The sequence below is a fragment of the Natator depressus genome, chromosome 7, assembly GCF_965152275.1.
Source record: "Natator depressus isolate rNatDep1 chromosome 7, rNatDep2.hap1, whole genome shotgun sequence".
NCBI lineage: Eukaryota > Metazoa > Chordata > Testudines > Cheloniidae > Natator > Natator depressus.
In genome coordinates this window covers 41,513,437-41,534,918 of record NC_134240.1, presented here as the reverse complement: position 1 = coordinate 41,534,918, position 21,482 = coordinate 41,513,437, and the positions used below count along the sequence as shown (strand labels likewise).

At 42.4% G+C, this 21,482-nt stretch overlaps 1 protein-coding gene across 3 annotated transcripts in view; it reads left to right on the top strand.

The window, feature by feature from the left end:
• The window catches only part of PRKCD (protein kinase C delta), a 122,695-nt gene that overhangs the window by 60,899 nt on the left and 40,314 nt on the right, over positions 1 to 21,482 (top strand). For all 3 annotated transcript variants that reach the window (XM_074958231.1, XM_074958232.1, XM_074958230.1), the window contains exons 2-3: positions 8,038 to 8,174; positions 16,573 to 16,772. In XM_074958231.1, the coding sequence (XP_074814332.1) occupies positions 8,060 to 8,174; positions 16,573 to 16,772 (315 nt within the window). In that variant the 5' untranslated portion in view covers positions 8,038 to 8,059. The remainder of the gene's footprint in view (positions 1 to 8,037; positions 8,175 to 16,572; positions 16,773 to 21,482) is intronic.

Sequence of the window (21,482 nt, the reverse complement as noted above, 5' to 3'; positions counted from 1 at the left end):
GGGGACGAGGAGGTTGGGGGAGAGATGTGCATGCCGCAGGGTGGCTAACTGGGGCATTGCAGGCCGCCTGGAGTGTTGCATGTAGGCAGTTGTTTTGGGGGTGGGGACAAAAAGACTTTGGATAATGTGGAGGTTTGGATGATAGGGTTTCAGATAAATGGCAGTATGCTGTATCTTGTTTTGGAGGCTATAAGGAAAAATGTGGTTTTAAAAAAATGTACATCTTATTTCCAGTATGCATTTGTCTAGCTTCAACTTCAAGCAATTGGATCGTGTTATACCTTTCTCTGGTTAAGCGACATGCACAGGCTGCTTAGAACTTAAAAATGTAGTTTAAAAATATTGAAAAATACAAATGAAATGGAACACAAACAATGTCGAGTAAGGTACAATTTCAAGATAAAGGATAAAGACATGATATGATGATCAGATAGTAGTATTGCCAATTCTAACCAGTGAAAGTGGTGAGTCAGGCCCAAAAAATCATGAGTGACTTAATTATGAATCTATTTCCACATGTTAAGTATCCTCACACCTTCTTGTCAACTGTCTAATTGGGCCATCTTGATTATCATTACAAAAGTTTTTTTTTCTCCTGCTAATAGCAGCTCATCTTAATTGATTAGCCTCTCACAGTTTGGCAACTTCCAACTTATCTGTGTCTGTGTGTGTATCTTCTTCCTATATGTTCCATTCAGTGCATCTGATGAAGTGGGCAGTAGCCCATGAAAGCTTATGCTCTAATAAATTTGTTAGTCTCTAAGGTGCCACAAGTCCTCTTGTTTGTGGATACAGACTAACACAGCTGCTACTCTGAAACCTTAAATTGTGAGATACTTTTAAAATTTATTTTGGGTTCTTTTTATTTTCTCTCTGGTTTCTGAGCACATGCTTTACATTTTCAAGCTTTTTTCATAGATTCATCGATACTAAGGTCAGAAGGGACCATTATGATCATCTAGTCTGACCTCCTGCACAACGCAGGCCACAGAATTTCACCCACCCACTCCTGCGAAAAACCTCTCATCTATGTCTGAGCTATTGAAGTCCTCAAAGCTCCTTGAGTCTCCTTTCATAAGACAAGTTTTCCATTCCTCGGATCATCCTAGTAGCCCTTCTCTGAACCTGTTCCAGTTTGAATTCATCCTTCTTAAACATGGGAGACCAGAACTACACACAGTATTCCAGGTGAGGTCTCACCAGTGCTTTGTATAATGGTACTAAAACCTACTTATCCCTACTGGAAATATCTCTCCTGATGCAACTCAAGACCACATTCGCTTTTTTCACAGCCATATCACAATGGCGGCTCATAGTCATCCTATGATCAACCAATACTCCAAAGTCCTTCTCCTCCTCCGTTACTTCTAATTGATGCATCCCCAGCTTATAACTAAAATTCTTGTTGTTAATCCCTAAAGGCATGACCTTGCACTTCTCACTAAATTTCATCCTATTACTATTACTCCAGTTTACAAGGTCATCCAGATCCTCCTGTATGATATCCCTTCCTTCTCTAAATTGGCAATACCTCCCAGCTTTGTATCATCCGCAAACTTTATTAGCACACTCCTACTTTTTGTGCCGAGGTCAGTAATAAAAAGATTAAATAAGATTGGTCCCAAAACCGATCCTTGAGGAACTCCACTGGTAAGTTCCCTCCAGCCTGACAGTTCACCTTTCAGTAGGACCCGTTGTAGTCTCCCCTTTAACCAATTCCTTATCCACTTTTCAGTTTTCCTATTGATCCCCGTCTTTTCCGATTTAACTAATAATTCCCCATGTGGCACAGTATCAAATGCCTTACTGAAATCTAGGTAAATTAGATGCACTGCGTTTCCTTTGTTTAAAAAATCTGTTACTTTCTCAAAGAAGAACAGGTTGGTTTGGCATGATCTACCTTTTGTAAAATCATATTGTGTTTTGTCCCATTTACCATTGACTTCAATGTCCTTAACTACTTTCTCCTTCAAAATTTTTTCCAAGACCTTGCATACTACAGATATCAAACTAACAGGCCTATAATTACCCGGATCACTTTTTTTCCCTTTCTTAAAAATAGGAACTATGTTAGCAATTCTCCACTCATACGGTACAACCCCTGAGTTTATAGATTCATTAAAAATTCTTGCTAATGGGCTTGCAATTTCGGGTGCCAATTCCTTTAATATTCTTGGATGAACATTATCTGGGCCCCCCGATTTAGTCCCATTAAGCTGTTTGAATTTCGCTTCTACCTCAGATATGGTAATATCTACCTCCATATCCTCATTCCCGTTTGTCATGCTACCATTATCCCTAAGATTCTCTTTGGCCTTATTAAAGACTGAGGCAAAGTATTGGACCATGCCTAGATTATCCTTGACCTCCACTCCATCCTCAGTGTTTAGCGGTCCCGCTTCTTCTTTCTTTGTTTTCTTCTTACTTATGTGGCTATAGAACCTTTTACTATTGGTTTTAATTCCCTTTGCAAGGTCCAACTCTACTTGACTTTTAGCCTGTCTCACTTTATCCCTACATGTTCTGACCTCAATAAGGTAGCTTTCCTTGCTGATCCCATGACTTTGAGGACTAGAACTCTATTTAAGAAACCAAAGGCTTACACTTCCTTTGAGTCTCTTGAATCCAAGAGCCGGAGATTTAAGAAAACATCAAATACTGAAGGATTCACATTAACATTGTGAAAGCTGGCAACCCTGATGAGAGCCAGAGCAGGGAAAACCAATATTCTTCACACATAGGTGTATGAGAACCAAGAAGCCTAAAGATACCATAGGCCTTCTAGATTATCACAGAGAGTATAACAAAATAGTAGAAAAGTTAATTGAAATATTTTGCCTCATTCTTGACTGTCAGTGATGGGATAATGTCTTTCCCAAAGGCACCACTTATTGGAGAGCATTGTGTGGCCTTGACACACGTATAAGTCTGGAAGAATATTGATTATGGAGCAATTTGAGAAACTCAAGTGTAATAAATCATCAGATCTTCTTGTTTCTGAAGGAAATAAAGTGCGACAAAGAAGTGGTAAAGAGATTCTCACACGGTTATTCAATGCAGCTTTGAAAATAGCAACTGTTCCTGAAGAATTTAGTGCCTGTGCAGGACGGGTGGGGAGGGACCAGAGCCAAGAGGAACCCTGGGAATTACAAATTAGTGAACCTCATTTGTTTTCCAGGGAAATGTATTATTTAGCAGCATTTATATTTTGCTAACAGTCAGCCAGTCACAACTATGTACGAGTACAAATATGAAAACAAAGTGCTTGTCCTCAATAGCTTGCAATATAATTGATAGTGAATCTAACTAAAGGCAAAACACTACCACACTTGGAAAATTTAGTTTGATCGGGTCAAACTGACACATTACTTGCAATTGAAAACTATGCCCCTCTCTCTAGTTAATAAAATTGTAAAGGTCCAAAGAAGGTCAACGGAGATAGAAGTACATATGAGACTGTAAAAAACAGAATTAATTAGCATTGAAGGGGAGAGGAGAGGGAAAGTAGTTGAGGTTCTTTAAAGAATGGTGTAAGTATAGTTAAAATCTCATCCATCCTCTCTTATGCTGGCACACTTGAACAAGGGGTCACTTGCTGAAATTAATGCTGGGTAAATTTAAAGCCAATAACAGGAAATAATTTTTCAGAGCTTGGAGTCAGCCTGTGGGAATCAGAGGTCCAGGAGATCAAACTCTCCTGCTGGAGCTGAATTTTAAAAGGAGCTGGATAATTTGATGAGTGATAACTTTTATTAGGCTTGCTAAGACAAAAGTAATGAGCTCATAATTGCAGGGTTCAGGATGAAATTCCTCCCCACCCATCACACACATACACAATTGGCTAAGTGCATTATGGCTTTTTTACACACGCACACACACACACCCCCCCTTTTTTTTAACTGAAGCATCAAGTTGGTGGCCACTGCTTGAGGCAGGACATGAGACTTGAAGCACCAGTTGTTATATCTTGTCTGCAAACCCTATGTTGCTTAATTTTTTTAAATTGGATTGTTTTCCTAACCTAGAAAAATAAACCACTTTGACATTTAAGTTTATTTCTGAGGATTTGAAACCTTGCAACATATAATGATGGTATGAATTGAACATATCGCTGGATATCTGTTCAGTTACAATGACCTATCAGAAAATGATAGCTCAGTGGAAGCCAAGTTAGATTTTCCAAGCTTTGCAAAATCCTAACCTAAATTTTCAAATTTAAGTGACTTAATTTGGGGTGCCTCATTGTTTTAATTTATTTTTCAAAAAATAAATCTTAATGTGGTCTGACTTTTGCAGAAGTGCTGAGCAGCTAACCTCTGAAATTCAGGACCCTGAACACTTATCTCTTATATAGCACTTTTCATCACTAGATCTCAAAGAGCTTTATAAAGGAAGTCAGTGTTGTTATTCCCATTTTACAGATGGGGAAACCGAGGCACAGCTAGGCCTAGTGACTTGCACAAGGTCACCAAACAGGTCAGCAGCAGTGTCATGAATAGAACACAGGTCTCCTGACCTAAAATCCGGATTACTGAAGAATCTTAAGTTAAAACGTTCATTAGAGTGCACTGGTAAGTTCTAGATTTCAAACATGAAGGGCATGATTCTGATCTTGTTCACGCCAGTTTTACACAATGGAGTTAGTGTTGATTTAGAATAGTGTAGGTGAGATCAGAATCAGGTCTCAATTCCCTAACAGAAGAAATGTAAAATGTAATGACAGACCAATAAATGGTTTTTCTTTTCACGGCAGCCTCCATGTCCTCCAATGTCCCTTTAGAAAGGAAACCTCATTTAACAATAAAACTAGGTAAGCAAACAAAACTTTTTCTATGATTACTCAGCGTGGTGTTCCATTGTATTATGAATTTTCAGACCTCAGGACCATAAATTAATTTTAGATTTATTTTCTTTATTCTTCCTGAATCAGAGGAGTGTTGACAGTTTCGGGTTCTTCGTCTCTCCATTATTTCAAAACAATTCATAGTTGTATTTAGTTTTTTTTTATCAGTGTCTCTGTGAAGGATAAAACAAACATTGAGTACTCAAGGTTTAGTTGTGAACTCGGTGGACAGAAAAAAGGATGTAGCAATAATTGAGACATGAGATAAGAGACTGTATGAGAGTTTTAACTGACTTAGATGGATAGGAAACGCTATAATATACAGATGTTATGAAGAAAGAAACAGCAAGATTTAGAAATGGACCTCTCTCTCTAGGCCTTCACATACAGGCTAAGTCAAGATGACACCCAAACTATGGGCCTGAGTGACAGGTAAATGGTGATGGTGTCCACAGTGATCGAGAGAGGAGATAGATTAAAACCCCTGTTTTAGTCATGTTGAGCTTGAGCTGATGGCTAGACCTCTACTGAAGTTGTAATGTTCTAAACTCCTCAGAACTAGCTTAAAGCCAAAGAAAATGATAGAAATGTATATATAGTCTGAAGTCTATATTTAAAGGTACCTTTTGCAAAGCTGCCGTAGCGATAACTGAATAGGCGAAAAGTCTTGGAGTAATAATGAATGAATCAGTGTTACTGGAAAAGATGAAAGCAAGAATGTGAAGGAAATATTTCTGTACTAAGCATGTAGCAAAGTGCGAAAGTAAACATGGACTAGTGATGTATGGGCCACTTATTCAAACAGCATGTTTTTAATGTTGAAAAGGCACCTGTATTCAGTGATTATTTAACACTGTTTGGCAGGAGGAATTATCCTGACTAGTCAAGACAGATCTTTCCAAAACAATGTAGGAAATCTTACTGTAGATTCAGCAGTTCATTAGTGCTTCTGCAAATGGAGGCAATGTATTAAATGACAGAAGTTATGTCCCTTTCTGTATTGACTACCTCTTGAGGTTGCACAGAGAATTGGCAATGTAGCTGTGCCTTGGCAGGACCGCATAGCAACTAGAAGAGAAGGCGTTCTGTATTCCCATGATTAATGAAACAGTTATGTAAGACAAGGTTTGTCACCTTCAGTCCTTGGATGTTTGGATTAAAGGGGTAGGTAGAGCACTACTACTGGGGGCATGCTACACCAAAAAATTAAATTCTGCACCAAAAAATAATAATAATAAATTCTGCACACAATATTTTAAAATTCTGCAAATTTTATTTGTCAAATAAATGTGGAGGCTCCATCATGGCATTGGGGAGCACAGGCCACTGGCTGCATGGAGGTGGGAGATCACTGTGCAGCTCCCCCCTTCCCTCCCCCCAGACATTGACTCAGCGGTGAGGCTGCACCCAACCCTGACACAGTGAAAGGACCGGGCCTGCCCCAGAAGCATCCTAGGGCCCTGCCCCTCCATGCTAGGTGTACCAGGTGTGAGCAGGCAGGCTCAGCAAGGCAGGATCCAAGTGTGGACGGGCTTGGGGGGGGGGGTGGAGAGGGATCCAGGTGTGGGTTGATAGTTCTGTGTGGGGCAATCTGGATGTGGGCATCTCAGTGGGGGATCTGGGTGCTGGGGGGATCTGGATGCACAGAGGCTTGTTGGGGGGGTTCTGAATGCAACGGTAAGGGGACTCTGCAGGGGGGTCTAGGTGAATGTGGTTGGCGCTCAGCAGGATGAGGTCTTGGTGTGGGGGGGATAGAGCTCGGCGGGGGGAGTGTGGGTGTGGGGGGCTCAGTGGAGGGTCCAGATGCTGAGGAAGTGGGGCTCACTGGGGTGGGGATCCAGGTGCAGCTGGTTGGGGCTAGGTGAGGTGGGGATCCAGGTATGGGTGGCTCGTCAGGGTGGTCCAGGTGCAGAGGGAGTGGAGTTCATCGTGGGGGTTCTGAGTGCAGGTGGGGTGAGGCTCAGCAGGAGGGTCTAAGTATGAGGGTGTCTGGATGCATGGGGGTTGGGCAGATGGGGGAGCAGCTACCTGTACAGGAATCCCTCCCCTTGGAGCTGAGGAGTGATGGGCGCAGGAAGTGGGTGTGGGGGGAGTGAGTTTGTAGAGCTTCCTGCATCTGGGAGAGAAATCTGGGGGTGGGTCTGACCCAGCTCTGGATGCTGTGCAGGGGAAGAGGAAGTCCTGTCCTGTCAAGCCAGGACTAGCAGCTGGCGCTGGGTAGGAGCCACCAGCCGGGTCTTCCCCAGTCCCACCCTCTGCCCCATGGTGATTTTACGTCTCTGCCGGCTGCCCTGGGCACTCGAACCATGCTGCTGGAGAGGGTCACATGTCTGCTCTTGTGGCTTCCCTATCAGAAAGACATTTTTCTGTGGGGAAGTAAAGAAATCTGCAGGGGACATAAATTCTGTGCATACACAGTGGCGCAGAATTCCCCCAGGAGTAGAGCAGGCAAACTTCTAAGAGAAACTTCCAACTGGAAGAAAGCACTTTTTAAAAAGTGAACATCTCTGATTATGCCAAGTGAGCCAACATGCCACACGATAGTTGGTCACATCCACTTTGTCAGATCACATAAGTGCTTCCAAAAAAAATCATAACTTTGTTAGTCTTAACAGATAAATGCATTCAAGGCAGTGGAAGCTCAACAAGTTTAATGCACACGTAAGGTCAATATATTTGGGTTACAGTTCAGTTTTGTAGCTCATAGAGGTCTACGTTGAGTGTTTCTGTACCTTTGATGTTAAACTCCATACCAATAGAAGCGCTTAGTTAATTCATTAACTAAGCGCTTCTATTGGTATGGAGCTTGTCAAAGTTAATCTATTAACAATATGCTGCACAGCCTTATGTATTCAAAGGGGCTGAAGAGGTTGTGACTGTGAATTGGACATACTGGGAAGGAGGTCTCTTCAAACTTGTGTCTGGTTAAAATATCCTCTTAGCAATATCTAATAATGTGGCTTTATTATAATCTACTTCAGTTCTGCGGTCGTGCTCTCAAAAAGTGCCCTTAAATTTTTACCATGCAAGTTTTGCACATTCAAATAGATGCATTAGCAAAAGTTGTAAGGGCAAATTTAGAGACTGGATTTGGGGTCACTTTGATTGAGGCACCTCGTATTAGATTTTGGTTTTCTTATTTGCTTCAACCCAATTTTTTATTTTAGGATTTGTATTTTCTTTTGTTCACCTAGGTTTGTGCCACTGTTGTGAGCAATGGCTCCCTTCTTAAGGATATCTTTCAACTCATTTGAGCTGGGACCAGTGCAGAATGAAGGGGAGCAGCTGCAGCCCTTCTGCGCTATAAAGATGAAAGAAGCCTTGACAACAGGTACAGTAATGACTGACACATTTCTAGACTTGAATATGCTTTAGAAATTACATATTCTACACACGTGCTGTGGCAGGGCTGCAGGACTCAAGACTCAGTCCTGCAAGGTGCTGAGCACTCTTGTCCTGATCCTGCAAAGCACTTAGGTGTGTTGGCTTCACTTAAAGAAAAGTGAGAAGTTCCATTGACTTCTGTGGAGTCCATGCTTTTGCTGGATGTGGCCCAGATTGCTCAGCACTTTGCAGGATCAAATCCTTCCTTATTAATGTCCTATTTCTCTACAAAAAAGAAATGTATGTGGCAAAACTTTCTAATTGTCCTATTTGCATAGGTTGTTGTGGTGACTAGCTAATGAGCTAACGTTTGCAAATCCGCTCTCTGCATGCTAATTGGTAAAATATGCTTACCTGAAAGTTTGGGGAGAACTGTGGTGTCCTGGAAGAGCACTCTAAATTGCATTGGGATGAGAGCCCTTTTTCTCAAATGCAGGACAGTAAATGGCTGCAGTGTGTTAAGTTAAATATATGTTAGTGGGAAATTTGGTTTATCATCATCACCAAGGGTTCTTGATAGGAATTAATTTGTTTGGAGTTAATTATACTCCATGTGAACATGTCCCTATGACATGTTAATGCAACACAAACAATAATAATTACCTATGGGGTGGGGGAAGACAAGTTCTTTGACCTTCATTTCAGAATTAAATTAGTACAGTATGGCTGTACTAAACAAAAAAGATTTAACGTTTTTGAAGGATTTAGAGACCTGTAGAAACTGTCTTCCTATCACAAGAATTTAGGCCCATTTCTTCCTATGATATTTATCTAGTGGTTGCTCATAATAGCTGCATTGAGTGGGCAGTAAAATCATAGGAATTGCTATGCCATATCAGACCCAAGGGCCATTATTCTATCTCTGACAGTTGCCAGCACTAGAGAAATAACAAGAAACCACATAGTAGGCAGATGTGGGATAATCTTCTCCACAATCTATAATCGGTAGAGATTGTCTTAAGACCTGACAAATGAGGTTTTACATCTCTCCCAAAAAATTGTTAAAATTAACTATAACTGAATATTCTTGTTACCTGCATAAATATCCAATCCTTTTTTGAATCTTGCTAAATCCTTGGCCTCAGTGATTTCCTGTCGCAGTAAATTCCACGTGCTGTGTGAAAGTGTTTCCTTCTCTCCGTTTTGAATGTCTTAACCATTCCAGTTCCTTGCACATCCCCTTGTTCCTGTTCTGTGACAGGACGAACAGGCACTCCTGATTTTATGTACTTTTACCATGTCTCTTACTTGTCTCCTTTCTAAAATAAACAATCCCAATTTTTTCAATCTCTCTTCATGAGAGGTTTTTTTCCAGGCCTTTGATCAGTCTCATTGCTCTTCTCTGAAGCCTCTTGAACCTTGTTGGGTTTTTTGGGGTTTTTTTGGAGATGCAGTGACTGGTTCTGCACAGAGTGTGGTCCTACTCAGCTGCTCTGCTGTAGGGTCAAGTAACAACACACCAGGGTGGGGCAGTATGATGCTTTCTCGGGGTACCCAGAATTGTGAGTCACCTTGTTACCTTCCTGCTTCAGTAGAAGAGAGAGACTTCTTTGTGCTTAACTGGGTGTTAGCTACCCAAACAATCTCCTCAGAGCTCTGCCAGCCCTTGTGTGCCTAGAATCATAGAATATCAGAGTTGGAAGGGACCTCAGGAGGTCATCTAGTCCAACCCCCTGCTCAAAGCAGGACCAATCCCCAACTAAATCATCCCAGCCAGCGCTTTGTCAAGCCTGACCTTAAAAACCTCTAAGGAAGGAGATTCTACCACCTTCCTAGGTAATGCGTTCCAGTGCTTCACCACCCTCCTAGTGAAAACGTTTTCCTAACATCCTACCTCAACCTCCCCCACTGCAACTTGAGACCATTACTCCTTGTTCTGTCATCTGGTACCACTGAGAACAGTCTAGATCCACCCTCTTTGGAACCCCCCTTCAGGTAGTTGAAAGCAGCTATCAAATCCCCCCTCATTCTTCTCTTCTGCAGACTAAACAATCCCAGATCCCTCAGCCTCTCCTCATAAGTCATGTGCTCCAGCCCCCTAATCATTTTTGTTGCCCTCCGCTGGACGCTTTCCAATTTTTCCACATCCTTCTTGTAGTGTGGGGCCCAAAACTGGACACAGTACTCCAGATGAGGCCTCACCAATGTTGAATAGAGGGGAACGATCACGTCCCTCGATCTGCTGGCAATGCCCCTACTTATACATCCCAAAATGCCATTGGCCTTCTTGGCAACAAGGGCACACTGTTGACTCATATCCAGCTTCTCGTCCACTGTAACCCCTAAGTCCTTTTTTGCAGAACTGTTGCCTAGCCATTCGGTCCCTAGTCTGTAGCAGTGCATGGGATTCTTCCGTCCTAAGTTCAGGACTCTGCACTTGTCCTTGTTGAACCTCATCCGATTTCTTTTGGCCCGATCCTCTAATTTGTCGAGGTCCCTCTGTATCCTATCCCTACCCTCCAGCGTATCTACCACTCCTCCCAGTTTAGTGTCATCTGCAAACTTGCTGCAGGTGCAGTCCACGCCATCCTCCAGATCATTAATGAAGATATTGAACAAAACCAGCCCCAGGACTGACCCTTGGGGCACTCTGCTTGATACCGGCCGCCAACTAGACATGGAACCATTGATCACTACCCGTTGAGCCCGACAATCTAGCCAGTTTTCTATCCACCTTATAGTCCATTCATCCAGCCTATACTTCTTTAACTTGCTGGCAAGAATACTGTGGGAGACCGTATCAAAAGCTTTGTTAAAGTCAAGGAACAACACATCCACTGCTTTCCCCTCATCCATAGAGCCAGTTATCTCATCATAGAAGGCAATTAGGTTAGTCAGGCATGACTTGCCCTTGGTGAATCCATGCTGACTGTTCCTGATCACTTTCTTCTCCTCTGAGTGCTTCAGAATTGATTCCTTGAGGACCTGCTCCATGATTTTTCCAGGGACTGAGATGAGGCTGACTGGCCTGCAGTTCCCTGGATCATCCTCCTTCCCTTTTTTAAAGATGGGCACTACATTAGCCTTTTTCCAGTCATCTGGGACCTCCCCCGATCGCCATGAGTTTTCAAAGATAATAGCTAATGGCTCTGCAATCACAATAATAACTAATAATAGCTAATGGCTCTGCTTTAGCACCCTCGGATGCAGCGCATCCAGCCCCATGGACTTGTGCTCGTCCAGCTTTTCTAAATAGTCTTTCTCCACAGAGGGCTGGTCACCTCCTCCCCATGCCGTGCTGCCCAGTGCAGCAATCTGGGAGCTGACCTTGTTTGTGAAGACAGAGGCAAAAAAAGCATTGAGTACATTAGCTTTTTCCACATCCTCTGTCACTAAGTTGCCTCCCTCATTCAGTAAGGGGCCCGCACTTTCCTTGACTGACTTCTTGTTGCCAACATACCTGAAGAAACCCTTCTTGTTACTCTTAACATCCCTAGCTAGCTGCAACTCCAAGTGTGATTTGGCCTTCCTGATTTCACTCCTGCATGCGTGAACAATATTTCTATACTCTTCCCTGATCATTTGTCCAACCTTCCACTTCTTGTAAGCTTCTTTTTTGTGTTTAAGATCAGCAAGGATTTCACTGTTAAGCCAAGCTGGTCACCTGCCATATTTACTATTCTTTCTACACATCTGCAACCTCAATAAGGATTCTTTAAAATACAGCCAGCTCTCCTGGACTCCTTTCACCCTCATGTTATTCTCCCAGGGGATCCTGCCCATTAGTTCCCTGAGGGAGTCAAAGTCTGCTTTTCTGAAATCCAGGGTCCGTATTCTGCTGCTCTTCTTTCTTCCTTGTGTCAGGATCCTGAACTCGACCGTCTCATGGTCACTGCCTCCCAAGTTCCAATCCACTTTTGCTTCCCCTACTAATTCTTCCCAGTTTGTGAGCAGCAGGTCAAGAAGAGCTCTCCCCCAGTTGGTTCCTCCAGCACTTGCACCAGGAAATTGTCCCCTACACTTTCCAAAAACTTCCTGGATTGTCTGTGCACCGCTGTATTGCTCTCCCAGCAGATATCAGGGTGATTGAAGTCTCCCATGACAACCAGGGCCTAGATGCATGCCAGTCCCCAAACCCTCTTGAAGCATTCCCCTGTATGGCCAGCACTTAGCCACTGGACACACTCAGAAATTCCCAGGTAAGCTGTCCTCCAAGGAAGCAGTACACACATGAGCTTCTTTGATTCAACTATAATATTACACCATAGAGAGATACTTATAGTGAGAACAATCATAAGTTTATTATCAAAAGGCTAACATTTAGTGAGTAAAGATAATCATGGAAACAGAAACACACTTCATAAAGTCCCAACTTAACTTCATCAGCCTAAAACCTTTGTCTAAAGTAGTTTTTCAGCTGAAGTAATTTCTCAACGTCTCCAGCCAACATGGCTGGGATCCCTCTCTCATGAATTGAAAAAGCACTGACCTTTTTGCTTTCTCAGTGAAGGACAAAAAGGTGTCCTTTTTGCCTTCCCCTTGTATCCCCAAAGTTCATTGTTTTGTCCCCAGAGTCAGAATGACAATTGTGGTTTATTCCCATGTGTGCTGACTCCATGTTGCCTTCACATCCTCATGTTGCTGTTCCCATCCACTCCATGTCATATGCAAACAGGCTTCCATTGTATTAGCTTACAAGGCAGACGTACACATCCTTTGTCGGGTCAAAACCTGCTTGTTAAGCCTGTATTGATTCAGTCTTTCAAACATATGTGTGTGTGTGTGTGTGTACACACACACATATACACAGCTCTGTAAATATCAATCCTACATACATCTCTCAATGATTATGAGGATCAGTATGACATAAGCTTTTAGTAGAGACCTCATCTGATGGTCTTTGCTTTCATAGTATTTGTGCAATGTGGTGGGTGTAGTGAGTTTGTCAAGCCAGTCAGAAGTTACTGTTACAGAACAATGAACCCTTTTGTCAGTTGGCATTGAGTGGTTCTTAGGGTCACAGGCAGTAAGGTGACTCAGAACAAGATCCAGCAACCTCCCTTTGAAAATACTGTTTTAATGGGGTTGGAAAAAAGAGGCTCACCAGGGGGGTTGAGAGCCTCCTGTCAGGTGACTGCGAACCTGCACACCCTCTCTTCATGGTGTGCCCCCCCCCAACCCCATGTCAGCTCTAGCCCTTGTCAGGTGGGTCTTCAGTGGCTCAGCCCTCTGGCCGAGTCACACAGAGTCAATATGCATGAACACGAAAACTTTGCCTTGTCCTTGAATCCTATGCTGCCACCACCAAGCTTGTTTAAATAAAGAACAGAGAAAGAGCCCACTTGGAGATGTCTTCCCCCCAAAATATCCCCTCAAGCCCTACACCCCCTTTCCTGGGGAAGGCTTGATAAAAATCCTCACCAATTTGCATAGGTGAACACAGACCCAAACCCTTGGATCTTAAGAACAATGAAAAAGCAATCAGGATCTTAGAAGAAGAATTTTAATTAAAGAAAAAGTAAAAGAATCACCTCTATAAAATCAGGAAGGTAAATACCTTATAGGGTAATCAGATTCAAAACATAGAGAATCCCTCTAGGCAAAACCTTAAGTTACAAAAAGACACAGAAACAGGAATTTACATTCCATTCAGCACAGCTTATTTACCAGCCATTTGAACAAAAGGAAATCTAACGCGTTTCTAGCTAGATTACTTACTAACTGAACAGAAGTTCTTAAGAGCATTCCTGACCTGGTCCCAGCAAAAGCATCACACAGACAGACAGACCCTTTGTTTCCCCCCCAACCTCCAGCTTTGAAAGTAACTTGTCTCCTCACTGGTCATTTTGGTCAGGTGCCAGTTAGGTTATCCTAGCTTCTTAAACCTTTACAGGTGAAAGGGTTTTGTCTCTGGCCAGGAGGGATTTTATAGTTCTGTATACAGAAAGGTGGTTACCCGACCCTTTATATTTATGACAGGTGCATATATTTCTCTTTATATTGAATCATAGAATCATAGAATATCAGGGTTGGAAGGGACCCCAGGACGTCATCTAGTCCAACCCGCTGCTCAAAGCAGGACCAATCCCCAACTAAATCATCCCAGCCAGGGCTTCGTGAAGCCTGACCTTAAAAACTTCTAAGGAAGGAGATTCCACCACCTCTCTAGGTAATGCGTTCCAGTGCTTCACCACCCTCCTAGTGAAAAAGTTTTTCCTAATATCCAACCTAAACCTCCCACACTGCAACTTGAGACCATTACTCCTTGTTCTGTCATCAGCTACCACTGAGAACAGTCTAGATCCATCCTCTTCGGAACCCCCTTTCAGGTAGTTGAAAGCAGCTATCAAATCCCCCCATATTCTTCTCTTCCGCAGACTAAACAATCCCAGTTCCCTCAGCCTCTCCTCATAAGTCATGTGTTCCAGTCCCCTAATCATTTTTGTTGCTCTCCGCTGGACGCTTTCCAATTTTTCCACATCCTTCTTGTAGTGTGGGGCCCAAAACTGGACACAGTACTCCAGATGAGGCCTCAACAACGTTGAATAGAGGGGAACGATCACGTCCCTCGATCTGCTGGCAATGCCCCTACTTGCACAGCCCAAAATGCCATTGGCCTTCTTGGCAACAAGGGCACGCTGTTGACTCATATCCAGCTTCTCGTCCACTGTAACCCCTACGGGGTTGAAGGTTCTCTCCATTAATGTACTTTTTCTGATGTTCCAGGGGCAACATTCTATAGTACTGTGCTTTCTGATGACAACATTCAGTTTTTAACAATCAGATGATTAGGCCGGTCTACTGGATGTGCCATGTAGAAGACCTGGTCTTGATGGCCAGTTTCTTATTGCCCAGTGCAGCAGAAACTTCAAGCAATGGTGAGATAGCATGCTCATCCCATAGACTATAGGGAGTGTCTTATGGTTGAACAGAAACCCTTACAACTAATTAGTACAACCATGTATATCTCCAGTTAGTCATTCCTATCTTTTGTTTGAAAGATGATAGTGATGTTGGAGAAGAAAAACATGGGTATGAGAAGATCCTTTAGGATTATAATAAAAGTTCTGTCTAACTTAGGGCTTTCTATCGTTACTCTCACCATCTGTTTATCTAAAAACCTTCATAGTAGCTATAGAGAGTGCAGAGTTCTGGAAAGAACTTTTGATTAATTGAAACCTTTGCTGTGATTAGCTGTCTACAAGACTCTTCAAATTCCAGGTAAAAGCTTTTGAATACAAGTAAAGGGAGAAAAAACAGAAGGTCATAACAAAATGCAGGAGATATTCAGGTGGCTGTCTGTGAACATTTTGAGAATGCCTTTTGGCAAGCAGACTTAAGCTTACTTGTCAAAGCTGTAATTTGTAATGCTGTTCTTGGCAGGCATTCCCTAATAAAGAAATACTAAGGTGTTATTCTTTACTGCTGTTTGGACAGCTCATCACAATGAGCAGAGTGCATCAAACTAACTGTTATTGAATTAATATAAACTTAACTTGGAATTCATGCTTCAGAAAGGTGTTTAGATAATAAGGGCCCAATCCTTCCCTCGGAGTAAACAGGACTTCTCCCAGTTACTTTGATGGGAGGAAGATCATGGCCTAACTTCTTTGGGTAGGGGTTGTGCTCTTGTTCTGGTTTGTACAGCATTAGCACAAGAGAATCCCAGTCGGTGACTAAGGCTTCTCTGCACCATGATAATACAAATAATAATTGAAGTCCATGCATGCTGTACAGGAGGAGGGAGGACTTGCAATACTTTGAAAGCTGTAGAAATCATGACTGGATCAGACCACAGTACTGTTTAGGGTGACTTTTCCCTATGCTGCTTCTGAATAGAACTGTGAGAAGAATGTCAGAATAGGTTAGGAAACTAGTTAATGAGATTTTTCAGCTTCAGGCCACCAGCTTCAGGCCACCAGTTGGAATTCAAACTAGGCCAGCATTAAACATCTCTTAATTTGTCATCTAGTGGTGGATGCCTGACATGAGAAGCTGGTGATCTAATCCCCATCACACAATAAACCTACGCCTTCTGGGCATTTTCAGCAAACAGTCTAAAGACTGAACTGAATGTCCATGGACACTGAACTACCGTCTGATATAGCTCGTCCCTCTAGATCCAAGTTGATGCACGTTAGCACTTTCACTGCTGGTGCCTGTGCTATAACTGATATGTGGATAAACATAACTCTCAAGGATCAGAGAGTTTACCAATGTTGGAATATTTTGGTGCTTTCCTGGGTGGCAACCACAACCTCATGCTTTCTGAGGTTCTCTCCTGCTTATGATTTCATAGTGAGGGTCATCTCAATGTTGTTGTTTTTCCATTTAAAGTCAAATCAGATATTGTCCTATGTAGAGCCATCACTTATCACTTACCCCACTTTCTGTGCCGTTTTTAGAGAGGGGGAAAACTTTGGTTCAGAGGAAACCCACCATGTACCCAGAATGGAAATCTTCCTTTGATGCCCACATCTATGAAGGACGTGTCATTCAAATTGTTCTCATGAAGGCAGCAGAAGACCCACTGTCCGAGGTGACCGTAGGGGTATCAGTCTTGGCAGAGAGATGCAAGAAGGGCAACGGCAAAGCAGAGTTCTGGGTAAGTGTGAAGACGAATACATTCAAAATCACTCATTTGTGTTTTTTGTCTTGTTTGATTTCACTCAAGCTGAACAGACATGCCATTTCACTTTTAAAATATGAGTGTTTGCTCCCTTTTGACATGCATGGCAGTCTAAGTAAGACAGTTATTTTAGAATTGCTAATGATGTAAATAATGGAATATCAGTGTCCGTGAAGTTGATAGTAAAATCCTAGGCTTCAGTGTCTGAAAATAATGACCCATATCACACTCAGAATTTATCTTAAAAAGTACCACAGACTATGCGTGTGATCAGCATATATGTTAATAGAGTTGGATTATCACAATTAACCTGTATATGATAAAAAGTGAAGCTAATTCTAAGTCTCTTTAATTTCGTATTTTGCTTTTCAAAAATAATGTCTACTTGTGCTGGAACAAGTTGTTTCCTTCCTTCCTGACCCCCTGCTATTCTATCATCCTTTATTCCTTCCTTCCTGACCCCCTGCTATTCTATCATCCTTTATTGCCCTCATGTCCTGTGATATATGTGAAGAGTTCTGTTTACAAATGCAATTTTGAATGCCTTGTTTCTAAATAAAAGCTCACTGTTGCAATGATTATCATTTTGTCTCTGCTATTTACATGGCAAATGATTTGTAAACTTGTTAAAACTTCCCCATTAAATAAATAAATTAAATTTTTAAAAAGTCTTTGGATTCACTGTCTCATCTTGCCCTTGAGTGAAGAGCAGCTGTGTCTTACGGGATGAGGGTCTGGTTTATCTCAAAAGGTTGAATGTTTTCTCAGTAGTCCTGTGGTCTCCATATATATTATTTTACTAAATGAGTTCTCCCATAAAACCTTAACTCAAGCATAGAAAAATAACAAAGTAGGGGAACCTTGTGTTTAAAATGGCTTCAAGTTAGGCAATATAAAATTTATCAAAACTTTCATAGTTGCTTCATGACATTTAACAAATTTCCTAAGCACAGTTCTGAGTCTGAGTTAATCATTTTGGAAATGATTCTGGGTAGACACTGAAAACCTCAAGTGACAAAAAGATGTAAACATTCAAAATTATGTTTTCAATAGAAATGGGATCAGAACCCTGGATCTGAACATCCAAAACTCTGGTGAAGTTCAGATCAGAATTCAAACTTTGCAGCCTGGGTCCATCTCTAATGTTTAATATATTGATGCTTTCATTTGATTAATTTGACTTAATTGATTTTTCATTAAGTAAAATCCCAACTATGTCATATTACAGAACCGCTTCCCCTTCTACATTTTCATAGCTTCATACATTGGAAGTGAACAAGGAAATATTTTAAATGCATTTATGATTTCCCCTATGGGACCCTAGTCCCATAATACAGAGTTTCTGTATCTCTCAAGGTCAAGATGAGTGAGCGGCATCCAACAGAATTTTTTGGTATTTTGAAGAGCTTGTTCTCATTACTTACAGCAGTGGCATATAATCCATGTTTAAAACATTAGAGGGTCTCCGCATATTAAATCAGTCGTTCAGAAATACATGCTTAATAATGCAGAGTCTATAAGCAGAGGGAAATGTTTATGCTTGCCATAATTTGGATGGGAACTCTCCATTTATATGGTTGGGGGCACCCAATTATGATCGTACCCAGTAAGAAAGTACAGATATATATAGTCTCACCCAATATGCATGTAAGGGTAGAAGTGGACCTCTGAGAGGTCTACCGGAAGGCTGCTGTGTCTGATAAAACAGGAACCTGTCTCTCTCTGCCTGTGAGAGAGACAAGATACGTGAGGTAAGCTTTTATCGGCCTAACTTTTGGTGGTGGAAGGGACAAGCTTTTATGCTTCACACAGCTCTCCTTCAGGTCTGAGGAAGGTAACCAGTTCATCTAAGCTAATTACAAAGTGGGACAGATTAGTTAAGCATAAGGGGTGCACACATGTGGTAGGAGTCCACTTAAAATGAAGTGGGCAATTAAGGGTTAACAGGCAGTAGAGTGTGTTACAAATTGTGGTAAAGAGCCATAAAACCAGTGTCTTTAAGTCTGTGGTTTTTAGTTTCTAGCAGAGTTATGAATTTAAGTTCCAATGGTTGTCTTTTGAAGGTATTACGCAGGTTTCGTTTGAGGAAAAGGACTGAGAGGTCAGTATGTTGCATTGTGAAAAGTGTTTGTCCATGGATGATATTGTGTTTTTGTCTTTTATCATTTCTCTGTGTGAGTTTATTCGAGAGCATAGTGATTGTCCGCTTTCATCCACCTAGTTGTCATGGGGGCCTTTGATGCACTGGATGAGGTACACCACAGGTTGCAATAGGTATGTGTGGGGCCCGTTGATCTTGAAAGATGTGCTGTGGCGCGTATTGATCATCGTAGCAGTGGAGAGATGTCTACAGGTTTTGTATCTGCTGCTCTGGCAGGCTCTCGTGCCACTTTTAGTTAGTGTGTCCTGTTCTGCCGGTAGCTTTCTTGTAATGATGACCTTGGTGAGGTTGGGGGGTTGTTTGAAGTCCAGAAGTGTGGGAAGTGGGATATGGTCCCCGTCAGGTATGGGTTGTAATTGTTTGACGTTACCCCATATAGATTCTAGTGTGGGGTGGTAGGTGACAAATAGGGGTTTGCAATCAATGAGGTTTTTTTATTTATTGAAGCAGGTTCTCTCAGGGCATTTGGATGGTCTGTTCCATGATGTGATCTACTTCTCTGTGGAGAGAAGCGAAGGCAGTTTTAGTGTTCAGTGAAGACAGTTTTAAGTGCATTTAGTGTATCCCAGACTTCCTCTTTGGAGCAAATTCTGCAGTATCTGAGTGCCTGGCTGTAGATAACCATTTTCTTGGTGTGTCTGGGGTGGTTACTGGATCTGAGGAGGGAAGTGTGGTGATCCATGAGTTTCTTGTATATAGTCAGTTATAGGGTTCCATTTTTGAAGCTGCTGTTGGTGTCCAGGATGTCAATACTAGTGTGGGAGTGTTCTAGAGTGAGTTTGATGGATGCATGGTGGTGGTTAGATTTCCATCACAACTTCATGAGGGAGCTTAGGCCATCTGTCCAGAGGATGAAGAAATCATTAATGTATCTCAGGCATATCTTTGTTTTTGTGGTGCGTTTTTCCAGAAATTCTTCCTTGAGGTGGCCATTGAAGAGGTTGGCAGACTGGGGAGCCATCCTAATACCCATGGCTGTTCCCGTGGTTTGGACAAACTGGTGTTAAATGTGAAGGATGAAATGGATGAGTTTGGTGCTGTTTGTTGAGAGTGGATTTCTGATCACTGTACATTATCTTTTAGGTATTTGAGGCAGGCAGTGATACCAGCATGGTGAGGGATACTGGTGTATAGGGAGATGACATCTATGTTGGCAAGGATGGTGTTCTGGGGGAGGTTGATGGAGTTTCTGGAGGAAGTTGATAGTGTCTTGGAGGCAGCTGGCCTTTTGTGGTGAGTGGTTTGAGGATGGTTTTGTGTATCCTGATATTTCTTCAGTAAGAGTGCCATTGCGAGATATGGGTCTACCTGGTTTCCCTTGTTTGTGTATCTTGGGACGCAAGTAGAATGATCCTTAGGTGGATCATGGGGGATGAGATGGTAGTTTTTCTGAGAGATGTTTGGGGAAGGATTTGATGGTGTCTTTAAATTCCTGTGTAAATTGTGGTGTGGGGTGGTCTTTGAGTTCTTTATAGAAGGTGGGGTCAGAGAGTGTCTGTTGGCCTCATTGGCATAGCCATCTGATTAAGGACTACAGTGGTGCCCAATTTGTGTGCTGATTAGATCACTATCTGCTGGTTGAATTTCAGGGATGGTGTAGCTGTTCTTTGAGTGGTGGAGAGATGGTGGTGAATGTGATGTTCTGTTGAGGATTTCAGTCTATTTTTTTTGTTCCTGAAGCAGTCAATGTAATGATCCAGTCTGTGCTTTCGTCCACTGTGGGAGGGTCCAGTCAGATTATTCTTTTTTCTTGTGACTGTCTGTGGGGATGTGGTAGTTGTGGGGGGGTGTTGTCTGTTCTGAAAGAAGTCCTTGAGGCAGAGCCGGCAGAGGAATGTCTGTAGTTCTCCACGTTAGTATGGTATCCAGTTCAGAAGACGTTCAGTTCCTTGGAGAGTACGGGTAGTTCAGTTCCAGTTCGGGGTAGTCTTGATAGATTGATGATGTGGGGGTGGAGTGTGGTATCCATGTGGCAGGTCTCTGCCTTTCACAACATGTTATTCTGACGTTTAAAGCTTGCATCAAAGCAGTTAGGTTTTCCCAGAACTCAAATATTCAAGGAGGGAGCGTACCACTGGGTGTCTTTCGGGGGGGACAAACAAGTGCCAGCTTGGACAGTGAGTTCCAGAGCCCTCCTGCGAGTGCATGGCAGGATGGCTCAGGACAGTTGGTGGAGAACAATAGTGGGGAGTGTTCTTGTTGCTGCTCTGAAGAGGAGTGAGTGGTGTGCATCATTTCTTAGTTTGTGCAACACACTGCAGTATGTGCGCTTAAAGGCAGAGGGTTGGGAAGGTGGTCTGGTTACATCCATAAGCAACAAACCATTCCCCCTTTGGGAAGCAGATGTGGTGGCTTCATGGGCTCCTCTTAGCCCTTTCTGAATGCTATTTATATAGGCCCAGGGGGTTGTTACGTGTATCTGTTGGGTACAGGAAGGCCTTTTGCAGCTTTTACAAGTACGTTTCTGTAGCACAGAGCAGGATTTGGCTCTCAGCAGATTCCAATCAGTGTGGCAACAAGTATTT